Source organism: Nyctereutes procyonoides, unplaced genomic scaffold (assembly GCF_905146905.1).
Source record: "Nyctereutes procyonoides isolate TBG_1078 unplaced genomic scaffold, NYPRO_anot_genome, whole genome shotgun sequence".
NCBI classification, from domain to species: domain Eukaryota; kingdom Metazoa; phylum Chordata; class Mammalia; order Carnivora; family Canidae; genus Nyctereutes; species Nyctereutes procyonoides.
The window spans coordinates 13,403,772-13,416,763 of NW_026575128.1; the positions used below are offsets into that span (position 1 = coordinate 13,403,772).

Genomic DNA, 12,992 nt, shown 5'->3' on the forward strand with positions numbered 1-12,992 from the left:
TATTCAATAAATGGTAGCTATTCCAAGGGTTTGTAGAGCAATGTAGCAGTATTGAGATCAAAAGGAAAGAATGAGGGACACCTGGGTGGCTCAGTGGTTGAGCATCTGCCTTTGGCTCAGGGCACGATCCCAGAGTTCTGGGATCAAATCCCACATTGGGCTCCCTGCATAGAGCCTGCTACTCCTCCCTCTGCCTATGTTTCTGCCTCTTTTTGTATTATGTCTCATGAATAAACAAAATCTTAAAAAAAAAAAAAGGAAAGAATGAAACAAGATATTTTGAATAGCTTATAGCATTTGATGATGGATTCCGTTGAACTAAAGGAGAGCTACAAGTCAAAAAGTACTGAAGTTCTAAACCAGTTGGCAGAGAAGGATAGTGTCACTAATAAAAAAATAGTCTTGTGAGGGTGTCTGTGTGGCTTAGTTGGTTAAGTGTCTGCCTTTGGCTCAGGTCCTGATCTCAGGGTCCTTAGATTGAGTCCTGTGTCAGGCTCTCTGCTCAGCACGCAGTCTGCTTCTCTCTCTCTCCACTCATGTTTTTTCTCGCTCTCGAATTCATAAAATCTTAAAAAAAAAAAAAATCTTGTGGAAGTTCAATTAAATATTTCTTAGACTTGTTCATTTTTTTCTCAATGTCTGACCTTTTTTATATTTTCTATTGTATCTTTTTGTGCTACAATGTAATTTTTTTCAACTCTGGTAATTTTCTCTTTATGTGTACTTAGTTGCTGTGTAACCTATTTGTTTAGGTTTCTTTAAATGTGGAAGTATTCCATATATATGAAACATTGTTTATAATATATGTGCAGTGTTTATAGGATAATAAAAATTTACATACCTATTCCTAGTTCATTATATTGAGCTTTTAATTGATTATATTTTTATTTCTGCAAGTTCTTTGTGGTTCTTTTTCAAATATGCCTCATCTTTTTTGATAGTATATACTTCCTTGCTTATATTTTAGAGTCCCTTTTATATATCTTTACACATTTTTTTTTTATTTTTTTTTATTTTTTTATGATAGTCACAGAGAGAGAGAGGCAGAGACACAGGCAGAGGGAGAAGCAGGCTCCATGCACCGGGAGCCCGATGTGGGATTCGATCCCAGGTCTCCAGGATCGCGCCCTGGGCCAAAGGCAGGCGCCAAACCGCTGCGCCACCCAGGGATCCCATCTTTACACATTTTAATCATATTTTTATATATTGTACATTCAATAATACTATAGTATCTGAAGACCATAAACCATATGTAAACAAATAGATTTAGTATGTCAATCAGACTTTGTTTATAAAGACAGGAGGCTGGCCTCACAGTTTCTTGATCCTTGCTCTGGTTCATAAAATTAAGCAAATGCTCAGATAACAACTGTGTATCTTCAGTGTCTACTCACTGCAATTCTGGTTTCCAGGCAGCTCTCCCTAGCCACTCTTACCTCTGCCCATCTTTGACCCTAGGATTTGTCAACAGTGATTTTTCTGTACATGTTAAAGATGTGTGTTATATTTTAGGCAGCATTTCATGGCAGGAGGGTTTTTTAGGATGTCAGATCCACCACATTCATATAAGACTTTTTTTTTTCCCCCAGAAATCCAAAGCTTGTGGTAACTGAAAAGACCATCCGACTTGCTTGTCGTCATGCTAAGCAGAATAAAAAAAGCCTGCCATGCTTTTTACTTGGTTCTCTCATAGTAGATGAAGGTAATATACTTAAAAAAATTTTTTTTGTAACTATAATAGAATTTATGTATTGAATTCAGCCAATTATTGTGATGTTCTTTGTGCTATTTTTCTTTGCAATATGCCAAGGTTATAAAGGTAAGTAAAACTTGATACTACCCACCAGAGACTTCACAGTCTGGTCAGGTGGAAGAATATATATGCAAACTATTTTTTAAAATAAGAGCTTAGCGTACTATTAGTATTAACAAAATGCTTTGCTATAATTGTAGGCTTGCTTGTCATGCTATATAATAACTGCTATTTTTGTTCTCCAGATGAAGAAAGTATGACATTGACAGTAGACCGTTTTGATCCTGGTAGAGAAGTACCTGAAAGCTTAGAAAGAACCCCTACTGCTTCTCTTCCTGGGGACTTTGTGATTCCATGCAAAATTCATACTCAGGGACTTTGTTCAAAAGAAATAATAGCTCATGATGCAGATGACTTCAGTTCAGCTTTTACGGTGAGATTTTTTGACTATTCTTAATTGAACACAAGTATCAAATTATGTGTACTATGTTGTATTTCAGTAAACCCATATTTTACAAGTATACCTAATAATTTCTGATTGAATGATTGTTGCTAAAATACAATTAAATATGGTTTCTGAGGCAGAAATTCTAGGGAGGTAGTATGAGTAGCATTCCAGAAAGGGAGGCAGTATGACCAAGATAACAAAGTAGAAGATGTGCTCAGGGTGATGTTAAGGGTGTAGTTTTTTGCTGCATTTGTGGGCAATCAGAATGGATTATTAGTTTGGTCAGATTGTAGAGACCCCTGTCTGCCAGTCTAAGGAATTTGAACTTTGTCATATGGGCTATGTAGAATTATTGAAAGTTTTTGAAAAGAGGAAATACTATTAAATCAAAGATAGTTAATCTGATAGGGCAGCCTGACTAAAGTCAGAGAGAGTAGGTAGGCCATGTCAGTAGTCAGGTGTAGAGAGAAGGTGTATTAACCTGAAGGACAATGTCTAGGAAGGACACAGTGGGCATGAGCAACTATGCAAGAAGAACTGACTTGACAATTTGGGGTAATAAGAAAATAATAAGGGTACCTGGGTAGTTCAGTTGGTTGAGTGTCTGCCTTTGGCTCAGGTTGTGATCCCAGGGTCCTGGGATCAAACCCTAAGTCAGCTCCCTGCTCAATGGGGGGGGGGGGGGGTCTACTTCCTCTCCCTTTGCCACCTACCTCTCATGCTTGCTCTCTCTTTTAAATGAACAAAATCTTTAAAAAACAATAATAATAGTAAGAAGAATGGACTTTAGATTTTCTGAGTTGAGTCAGAGGTAGTTTACATCCTTTTTTTTCATGTCTTAAATGTTAATTGGAAGTGATATTCTCTCATAAGAATTTGAAATGCTGGAGCACCTGGGTGGCTCAGTGGTTGAGTGTTTGCCTTTGGCTCAGGTCCTGATCCTCGGGTCTTGGGATCAAATCCTGCATCAGGCTCCCCACAGGGTGCCTGCTTCTCCCTCTGCCTATGTCTTTGCCTCTCTCTATGTCTCTCATGAAAAAAATAAATAAAATCCTAAAAAAAAAAAAAGAATTTGAAATGCTGCTGGGGCATTTAAGTTGGCAATGTGTGGTAGAGCTTGGTTCAGTAAATCTTGACTTGCTTTGACATAAGTATTCATGTAACTTTTTGGTCACATGGAAGAAATGAGAGAATTGAAATATTGCAAATCAGAAATTATTTAATTTTGTCAGTTGAAGGTATACATATGTATATATGTACCAGTATGAGATCAAACATTTAGAAATATGGACAAATTTCAAAGTTTTAAAATAATTGTATAATATTGATTCCTCAGGCTCTGCAGCACCATGTATGTAGCAAAGATTCCTTGGATTGTGGTAAGCTGCTTTCCCTAAGAGTTCATATCACTTCCAGGGAAAGTTTGGACATTGTGGATTTGGATTTGCACTGGGCAGCAGTAACTCTGGCAAATACCTTTAAGTGCACACCTGTGAAGCCCATCCCCATTATTCCAACAGCTCTGGCAAGAAATTTGAGCAGTAATTTGAATATTTCTCAAGTTCAAGGTACCTATAAATATGGGTAAGTAAGAGATAAAGTAATTTTAAATATTGGTTATATCAGTATATTTTCATGGTACCCACATCATATGAAATGTTTGTGCATTCAGTTGACAAGTCAGAGATCTATGGTGGCTAGATAAATAACCAACGAAGGGAAAAAATGAAGTTGTTAAATTTTGCTTAATATAGTTCAGAGTTGTGCCTATTACTCCAAGAAAAATTAATATTAAAATTTATATTAGTAATTGGTTGTATTTTGCGATTTGAAAGTAGAAGAAATTAACCTGTTACTTTGTTCTTTGTTTTTTTGCCTAGGTTTGGGTTGTCGTCTTTTTGTCTTGCTTTTTTTTTTTTTTTTTTTTTTTTAACTTTTATTTTTTTATGATAGTTACAGAGAGAGAGAGGCAGAGACACAGGCAGAGGGAGAAGCAGGCTCCATGCACCGGGAGCCCGATGTGGGATTCGATCCCGGGTCTCCAGGATCGCGCCCTGGGCCAAAGGCAGGCGCCAAACCGCTGCGCCACCCAGGGATCCCTTTTTTTTTTTTTTTTTTAACTATAATCTGACTATAAGCCTAACAGGCTGAAAAATTTGTTACTTGCAGTTTTAATTGTGAATAATGAGCATTGCAGACAGAGAAAGGAGATAACTAAATAAAAATTTGTAGAATCTTGCTTACCAAATTATCAACCACTTGAGGGTGGAGTTTCCCCACATAGTTGGAACAGCATCCTCTCCAGCTTTCTATCACCACTCTTAGTTTCTTAGGAAATATAAGCCAAATTGCATGCTTTCTGACCCTCAGCAGGACTACTTCCCTGAATCCTCATCCACTTTCTTTATTGTCTACGAACCTAGGTTAGACAATGTAAGCACCCTCTGCTTTAAAGTCTAAGCAATTCACTTCTGGCTTCCTTTCCCTGACTCCACCCTAGTTCCTGTTAGGTCTCTGGAGCTGAAAATGTTTGCCAAGATACACTCAGCTCCAGGTCCAATTCTCTAAAAATGCCTCTTCAAAAGAGGAAAAGAAAAAAGAGGGTTTACTTTTTACAGGGTCCCGGGAATGGCAAGAAAAGTCCTATTTTTGAGTCCCACGTGCTGACCAGAGCACCCTTCTGGTTGGAGTGGTACAAAGGTCAAAGGGTATGTTCCATTATTGTGATATAGCCAAAGGTGATAGAAATCAATGTTTGAATTAACTGAAACATTTAATTCTCTTAGGGGTAATAAAGTGCTTCTCAGTTGGGACATGGGAATTTTTGTTAAAATTAACCAAAAAATTAATTTGTTTTTCTTACACCTATGCCCATCTGCTAGTGAAGCATGAATTTGTCTTTCTTTGACCCCTTGGCATGCTGGTAACCCAGGATGTTCAGAATTCTATCTAATCGCCTATTTTCTTTGCCCCTTCTTACCTAGAATTATTTAATTTGTGACATTTGTCCTTTTCCTTGACTACATTCCTTTATTTAGTATTTTTTTAAGATTTAGTATTTTTTTTTTAAGATTTTTTACTTTTTATTTGAGGTAGAGAGTGAGCAAGAGACAGCACAAGTTGGGGGAGAGGCAGAGAGAGGGAGAAGGAGGTTCCCTGCGGAGTAGGGAGCCCGGTATGGGGCTCCATCCCAGGGCCCCAGGATCATGACCTGAGCTGAAGGTAGACGCTTAACCAAATGAGCCACCCAGGTGCACTAGCCTGATATTTTTTAGGATCCATTATGGAATGGTATTGTGTTAGACACTGGAATTAAGTAGCTTAGAAACCTTATTTATTGTCCATTAAGTATATTAATATGTAAACATGCAGATAAACATAATGGGGGTTCATATTCAGTGCAGGGAAAGCAGGAAGGTGTGTCCCAATTGCCTGGGAAAATCATAGAAAGTTCTTTTAAAGAATGAGATTTTATTAGATGGTCAAGGCAAAAGAGCTTTCAAAGCCGGCGTAAAAAAACAACTTTTTTTTTTTTTTTTTAAATAATCTCCACACCCAATGTGGGACTTGAATTCATAACCCTGAGATCAGGAGTGACATTCTTTTCTGATTGAGCCAACCAGATGCCCCAAGTGTCATTATTTCCCTAAGATATTATTTTAAGTAATCTCTACACCCAGCGTGGTCTTGAACCCACAACCCTGAGCTCAAGAGTCGCATGCTCTATTAGTTGAGCCAGCCAGGCAACCCTAAGTGTCATTGATCCATAAATCTCCCTGCCAACTCAGGCTTACTCATCTTGTCACATGGCCTGATAAATTCATTATTTTTGTGTTTTAGGGCTATGATAGCAATAAAATATATCCTCAGTGGTACTATCAAGACTTTATGTTACTAATAGTATCCTTTTTATTTTTGTGTTTTAAAGCCGTAATGATGAAATTAATTTTTTTTTTTCCCCAAAGAGAGAGAGTGAAAGTACTGGGACTGGGGGATGGTATTGTGAAGGGCAGAGGGAGAGGGAGAGAAAGAATCTTAAGCATGCCCCATGCCTAGTGCTGATAAGGAGCTCAACCTCACAACCCTGAGATTATAACTTGGGCTGACATCAAGAGTCTGACACTTAACTGACTGAGCCACTCACACACCCCCACTCTGACTGAGCCACTCACACACCCCAACTCTTGACGATTCTGTGGTCATTCATATTCTTAAAATTTACTATCAGTAATGGGGGTGCCCGGCTGGCTTAGTCAATGGAGCATATGACTCTTTACCTCAGGGTCTTGAGTTCAAGCCCCATACTAGGTATAGAGATTACTTTAAAAAATAAAATAAACTTAAAAAAAAAAGCCACTGTCAATAATAAATATAATAACAAAGTTTAAATGTGGTATAATTTCCTTTTAGGAAAAAGTGAATTTTGGGGTCATAATGGTTACAACATTCTTTGATAGTGGTTGGAGAAATATAGTACATGGAAAGTTGAATATACCTCACATAATTCAGTTTTGTTAGTGAAAAGTCACATCTGTTGCAGTCTTGTCAGATCACCTGGATGCTTGAACACTTTTAGTAACAGGAAATTCACTTCTCCCTGGAAATCTATTTGAATCTGAAATAGCCTTGATTTTAATATTCTTGATTAAAATAAGTGGGTACTTTTAGAACAAAACTTTTAAAAAAGTGGTGTGATCTTCAATGGCCATTTTAATAGAAATTTTAAGATATTAAATCTCTTCAATTCCTTCCTCTTACTGGATTCGTTTTTTACATATTGAAGTTTTCTTTGTGTGCGTGTGTATGAGAGAAAACATTTATTTGAATCATCTTCTCTGCTTAAAATAAGCTTCTTCAAGCACTCAGATTATCTCTTTTAGGTAAAAAGGACATACTCTTAATTGTTTTTTACACGAATGTCTTCTGTTTAGATATCTTACTATGGATGAAACACGCAAATTGTTACTTTTGCTGGAATCGGATCCCAAGGTTTGTTCTCTACCGTTAGTGGGGATGTAAGTATTGTATTATGTATGAAAACCTTTCCAGCCACATATGTATTCAAATGTATGTAATAAGCATAAATAAAACATATAATGTTGAGTTCTTTTTGCTGAAATTGAAACCTTAGAGCCCTGTTTCTTCAACCTCCATCACTACCCCCTGTCTTTAAGAGACCTTGAAGAAGCCAGGGCTCAGAATAACACTTTAAAATATACTGCCAAGCAGTTTTATGGAAATTTCCTTTAGTGTTAATGCCTTTCTCATTAGAGTTCGTGGTTAAGGACATTTAGATAGATTATTCAGTCAGAGATTTTATGTTGAGTATTTATTGTGTGTTTACCCTATGCATAGTACTGTATTTGGTACTGTGTTGGGATTAAAAATTTTCCAAGGAGTTTATAATAAAGGTGAAGCAATAAAATATGTGTATATTCACAAATAAAAAAATAATCAGGAAGTATGTGATTTATTATGAAATGAGCAATATATAGACAGTGAGTGTTACTAGTCTTCATTACAGAGATGATAGGGACATTTCCTTAAAGAAGGCAAACTTGAGGGGGACCTTGAAGAGTTTGGATAATAGAATGGAGGGGTTTGGTGCTATATTCAAAGTTAAATAATGAGAATGCACAAATATTCTGCAGACCACAAAATCATACAGTCTGTTTCCTATGGTCTTGGTATTAGCTATGGATTATATCAAGTGAATGCCTATTAAGAGCCTTGGGTGATTTGAGCTACATATATATGTTACGACATTTAATCCTCTCAATAACTCTATAGTTTTAGGCTCCTAACTTCATTCTTCCCTAATTTAGCACATTCTTAGTCCAGGCTAGATGATTCTAGTTGATTCCTTCTTTCATCTCTGTTGTTAACTGTTTTGTGTCCCACCATTTTCTTGTCCTCTCAGGTGGAAGAGGGCAGAGAGAAAGCTCTGTCTGTATCTATATATCTATATTCCTTTTAATTATTAGCATGGTCTGGTGTTCATAGATTTCTTATTTATGAGCTGCTTAATGTATTGCTGGTAAATATCAAGAATCTCTCCTGTATTACTTTAAGAATGTAAAGCACATTAAGTATCAATTTGTAAGTGACTATAGCTTTTAATTTGTATTTTTTTCTTTTAGTTGGCTGTCTGGAATTATACATATATATAGTCCTCAGGTATGGGCTTGCTGCTTACGATACATGTTCAGTCCTTCTATTCAAGAAAGGCAAGTGATATTTTGTATTTTAATCTTCTCCCCTGTTCATGTTTCCCTGAACATGCCTGGTTTAAAATTCATACGGTGTGGGGCAGCCCAGGTAGCTCAGCGGTTTAGCGCTGCCTTCAGCCCAGGGCGTGATCCTGGAGACCCGGGATCGAATCCCATGTCGGGCTCCCTGCATGGAGCCTGCTTCTCCCTCTCTCTCTGCCTGTGTTTGTGCCTCTCTCTCTCTGTGTTTCTCATGAATAAATAAAATCTTTTAAAAATAAATAAATAATAAAATAAAATAAAATTCATACAGTGCTTTAACCATTTATAATTCTTATATAGACCAGAAGATTAAGCGCACTAAGAAAAACAAATCTTACATTAAGATTTGTAAGATCTTTTATTGATGGAATAAAACTTGGAATAAAACTTGGAATAAAAATTGTCTGGAATAAAACCAGACAAAGGTGAGGTTGTAGTATACTTGGAAATGTGAAGGAATTCATTTGCCTAACCACAGTACTGTAACACAGAAGATACACTTTTCATGTGGTGAAAAAACCCTAGGGATCATCTACTGTAGCATCTGATTTTATAAAGAGCTTAATTTTCAGTGAACTGATTAAAAATGAATTTGAGTTTGTTGCCTTATGCGTGTTTTATTAAGTTACACAGTGCTAATACTAGTACTGTAATAAATATTTGAGGTGAGATTTAATTTTCTTTTTGGAACTGAAGCACAAGCATTGGACCAAACAAGGGAACTTTCTTTTTTTTTAAGATTTTATTTATTTATTCATGAGAGACACAGAGAGAGACCAGAGACACAGGCAAAGGGAGAAGCAGGCTCCATGCAGGGAGCCCGACGTGGGACTCGACCCTGGGTCTCCAGGATCATGCCCTGGGCTGAAGGCGGTGCTAAACCGCTGAGCCACTGTGCTGCCCACAAGGGAATTTCTTACCTCAACTCATTTAATTGTTATTTTGTATGTGATGCCACCACCATTTGTCTGTCTCTTAGCTCAAACAGTACTCACAGACACAGTACAAAACCAAGGCTACTTGATGCTAAGTATAGTTCCTGAGGAAGGAGCCTGACAGGGCTACTCTTGCTTTTGGTGCACACTACCTCTATAATGGCTCATGCAAAACAAATGCTGAACATTATTTTTGATTTTGCTTTTTTTTGTAGAAGCAAAAATCCTCTTCACGTTTCTCTCAGTTACTGAAAACAGGTTCTAACAGAGGTCTTCTGTAAAAGTGAAGTGGCCTGATGTGAACTTTTAAAAAGAAAGGATATCTTTTAATTAATTTTAGTATGTATTTTAGGGATTCTTGATGACTTTACAAATAATTGGTGAGACATGCAATGAATAATAAAATGAATGTTTTTATCTGTGTTTATAATGGTGAAATATTGTAAATAATTAAAATACGTACTTTTAGAAGTCTAGGTGAATAATGTCATCTATAAATGATAATATTATGTAGTCACTTAAAATGAGTAAAGAAGTATAAGGCATGGGCAGCCTGGGTGGCTCAGTGGTTTAGTACTGCCTTCGGCCCAGGGTGTGATCCTGGAGACCCGGGATCAAGTCCCACGTCGGACTCCCTGCGTGGAGCCGGCTTCTCCCTCTGCCTGTGTCTCTGCCTCTCTCTCTCTCTCTCTCTCTCTGTGTATCTCTCATGAATAAATAAATAAAATCTTTAAAAAAAAAGTCTAAGACATGATATAAAATAGTGACATGGGAAGAAATCCAAGATAGTCAAATAAAAAATAGCAATTGCTAATACAGGTGACCTTGAAACAATGTAGGTGGGGTGCTCAGTAAAAAATCTGCATATGGGGTGCCAGCTGGCTCAGTCAGTAGAGCATGTGACTCATGATCTCTGAGTCATAAGTTCAAGCCCCATGTTGGCATAGAATTTACTTAAAAAAAAACACACAAAAACAACTGGATATAACTTAATTCCCTAAAAACTTATACTAATAGCCTACTGTTGACCAAAAGCTTTATAGATAATCTAGTTAACACATATTTTATATATGTATTATATACTTTAAATATTCTCACAGTATTATAAGTATTCTACAATAAAACAAGATGGAGAAAAAAATATTAAGAAAATTATACAGAAGACTAAATACATTTAAACTACTGGGCTGTATTTGACAAAAATTCATGTGTAAGTGGACTTACACAGGTCAAACCCATGTTGCTCAAGAGTCAACTATAGTATGTATGGTATGGCCTCATTTTTGTTGGATTGTGAAAAATGTTTTTGTATGCTGAGGAGAAAATAACGGAGATATGTACGCTAAACCAGAGAGTGAGGTGATTTTCATTTTGTTTTATATATCTATTTTGCTTGAAGTTTTTACAAGGAATATGTATTTCATAATAAAATATATTTTAAAAATTAAAAATCAGTAACACTAAAAAGTAAGCACAAATTTGCTTCCTAGTTTTTTCTTTAAGACTTTATTCATTTGAGACAGACCAAACACATGGCCGGGGTGGGGGGGGGGATGCACATGTCATGCAGCGGGAGAGGGACAAGCAGACCCCTTGCCAGGCACAGAGTGCGATATGGGCCTAATCCCAGGATCTGGAGATCACAACCTGAGCCAAAGTCAGACATTGAACTGACTGAGCCACCCAGGCGTCCTAATCCCCAGTTTTCTTCCCAAAGTTAGACTGCTTAAGTAGTTTATTAACTAGATTGAGAGATTCATGTAGAGTTGTTAGAATATATTCTTATTATCAGAAATTTTTAATTAAATGGCATTTTTTTTTGTCCAGGGTTTTTTCAGAATCTGGAAATTTCATTGTAGTTCTCTATTCTGTGACACATAAGGATCCTGAATTTTATGAATGCCTCCCCTGTGATGGCAGGTCGTCTGACCTTCAGTTCCGGCTACTAACCAGCAAGGAAACATTACATCTTTTCAAAGTAAGTGATTTGATTACCTGGCACATTAATGATTGTTTAGGGTCATATGTTGGCAGTTTAAACACAATGGTCTTTACCATTTAACATAGTTACTCAAACTATTAGATTTGTTTATAATTATTATTATTATTATTATTATTTTAATATTTTATTTATTTATTCATGAGAGACACAGAGAGAGGCAGAGAGGCAGAGACACAGGCAGGGAGACGCAGGCTCCCGCGGGTAGCCCAATGCAGGACTCAATCCCGGAAACCTGGGATCATGCCCTGAGCCAAAGGCACACACTCAACCACTGAGCCACCCAGGTTTCCCATATTTATAATTACTATTGAATATTAACTTTATTCATTTGTGGTTAATATTTTATAAATTTCAGATCATGTCTGCAGAACCAAATTATAATACAGGATCAGAGCTTTTCAGAATAATTTACCCATGTTGTTCTAAAGCCTTTGAAGAGTATCAAGAATTTATATATTGGTATCATTTTATGATATTGAGAGTTAATTTGTAATCTTAGTATTTTGTTTACCCTGTTATTTTTTAAATATGTAGGTATAACAAATGGTTTCTCAGATGAAAATCAGTGTTTATGTCTGATCCTAGGAATCAGAATAGATTGTTGCTGTATCTCATAAAACATGTAAAAGTACATAAGTGATGGTCACAGAAAAAGTAGATCTTTGAAACCCTAAGTGTCATTATGTAAAAACATTCAGACTGCTTTTCAGTAAAATGATTGTCCTATGTCTCAGACTAATAATAAAAAAATTCTCAGGGTACCTGGCTGGCTCATTAAGAAAAGCATATGACTCTTGATCTTGGAGTCATGAGCTCAAGCCACATGTTGGATGTAGAGCTTACTTAAATAAAACCTTAAAAAAAAATTGTGTATTTTATACAAAAATATTGAATACTTCTAAATAATCATTTGTTTTCACTCAGCTCCTATTTTGTGTCTTCTTGAATTACGTTTATAGGCAATATCAGTTTTTGAATCAAGTTTTTGTATTTAATTAATTATAAATATAATTCTCTTAATTGAAGTCTAATATATTTCCATTTTAGAAACATATATTATTCTTTAGATCACATTCTCAGTTCACAATTCATTTCTTCACTGAATCCCTGGTTATCAAGTGAGTTACATAATAGAGATAATTAAGTTTTCACTTTCATTTGTATGGCAGGGGAATGGACAGTTAAAAAAGGTTTCAAAAAAGTAGAACTAACATATTTTTAAGCAGTTCCACTTCTGGATTTTTATCCAAAGGAAACAAAAACAGACTTGAAAAGACCTTTGCACCCGCATGTTGACTGCAGCACTGTTAGCCAAGACACAGAGGCAACCTATATCCACTGATGGGTGACTGGATAAAGAAAGTGTGAGATAGATAGATAGATAGATAGATAGATAGATAGATAGATTACACACACACACACATATGATATATATCATATTTTATATATATATACACATACATACATACATACAGTGGAATGTTATTCAGTCATAAAAAAGAAGAAATCCTGTCATTTGTGACAACATGGTTGGACCTTGAAGTGCTAAGTAAAAGAAGTCAAAGAAGGCCGAATACCATATGATCTTACATATGGGTGAAAT

At 36.3% G+C, this 12,992-nt stretch overlaps 1 protein-coding gene across 1 annotated transcript in view; it reads left to right on the top strand.

The window, feature by feature from the left end:
• Positions 1 to 12,992, top strand: part of STIL (STIL centriolar assembly protein) — a 65,156-nt gene that overhangs the window by 7,557 nt on the left and 44,607 nt on the right. The window contains exons 4-9 of the mRNA XM_055341457.1: positions 1,590 to 1,702; positions 1,999 to 2,186; positions 3,538 to 3,785; positions 7,133 to 7,216; positions 8,342 to 8,428; positions 11,215 to 11,365. Coding sequence (XP_055197432.1) covers positions 1,590 to 1,702; positions 1,999 to 2,186; positions 3,538 to 3,785; positions 7,133 to 7,216; positions 8,342 to 8,428; positions 11,215 to 11,365 — 871 coding nt within the window. The remainder of the gene's footprint in view (positions 1 to 1,589; positions 1,703 to 1,998; positions 2,187 to 3,537; positions 3,786 to 7,132; positions 7,217 to 8,341; positions 8,429 to 11,214; positions 11,366 to 12,992) is intronic.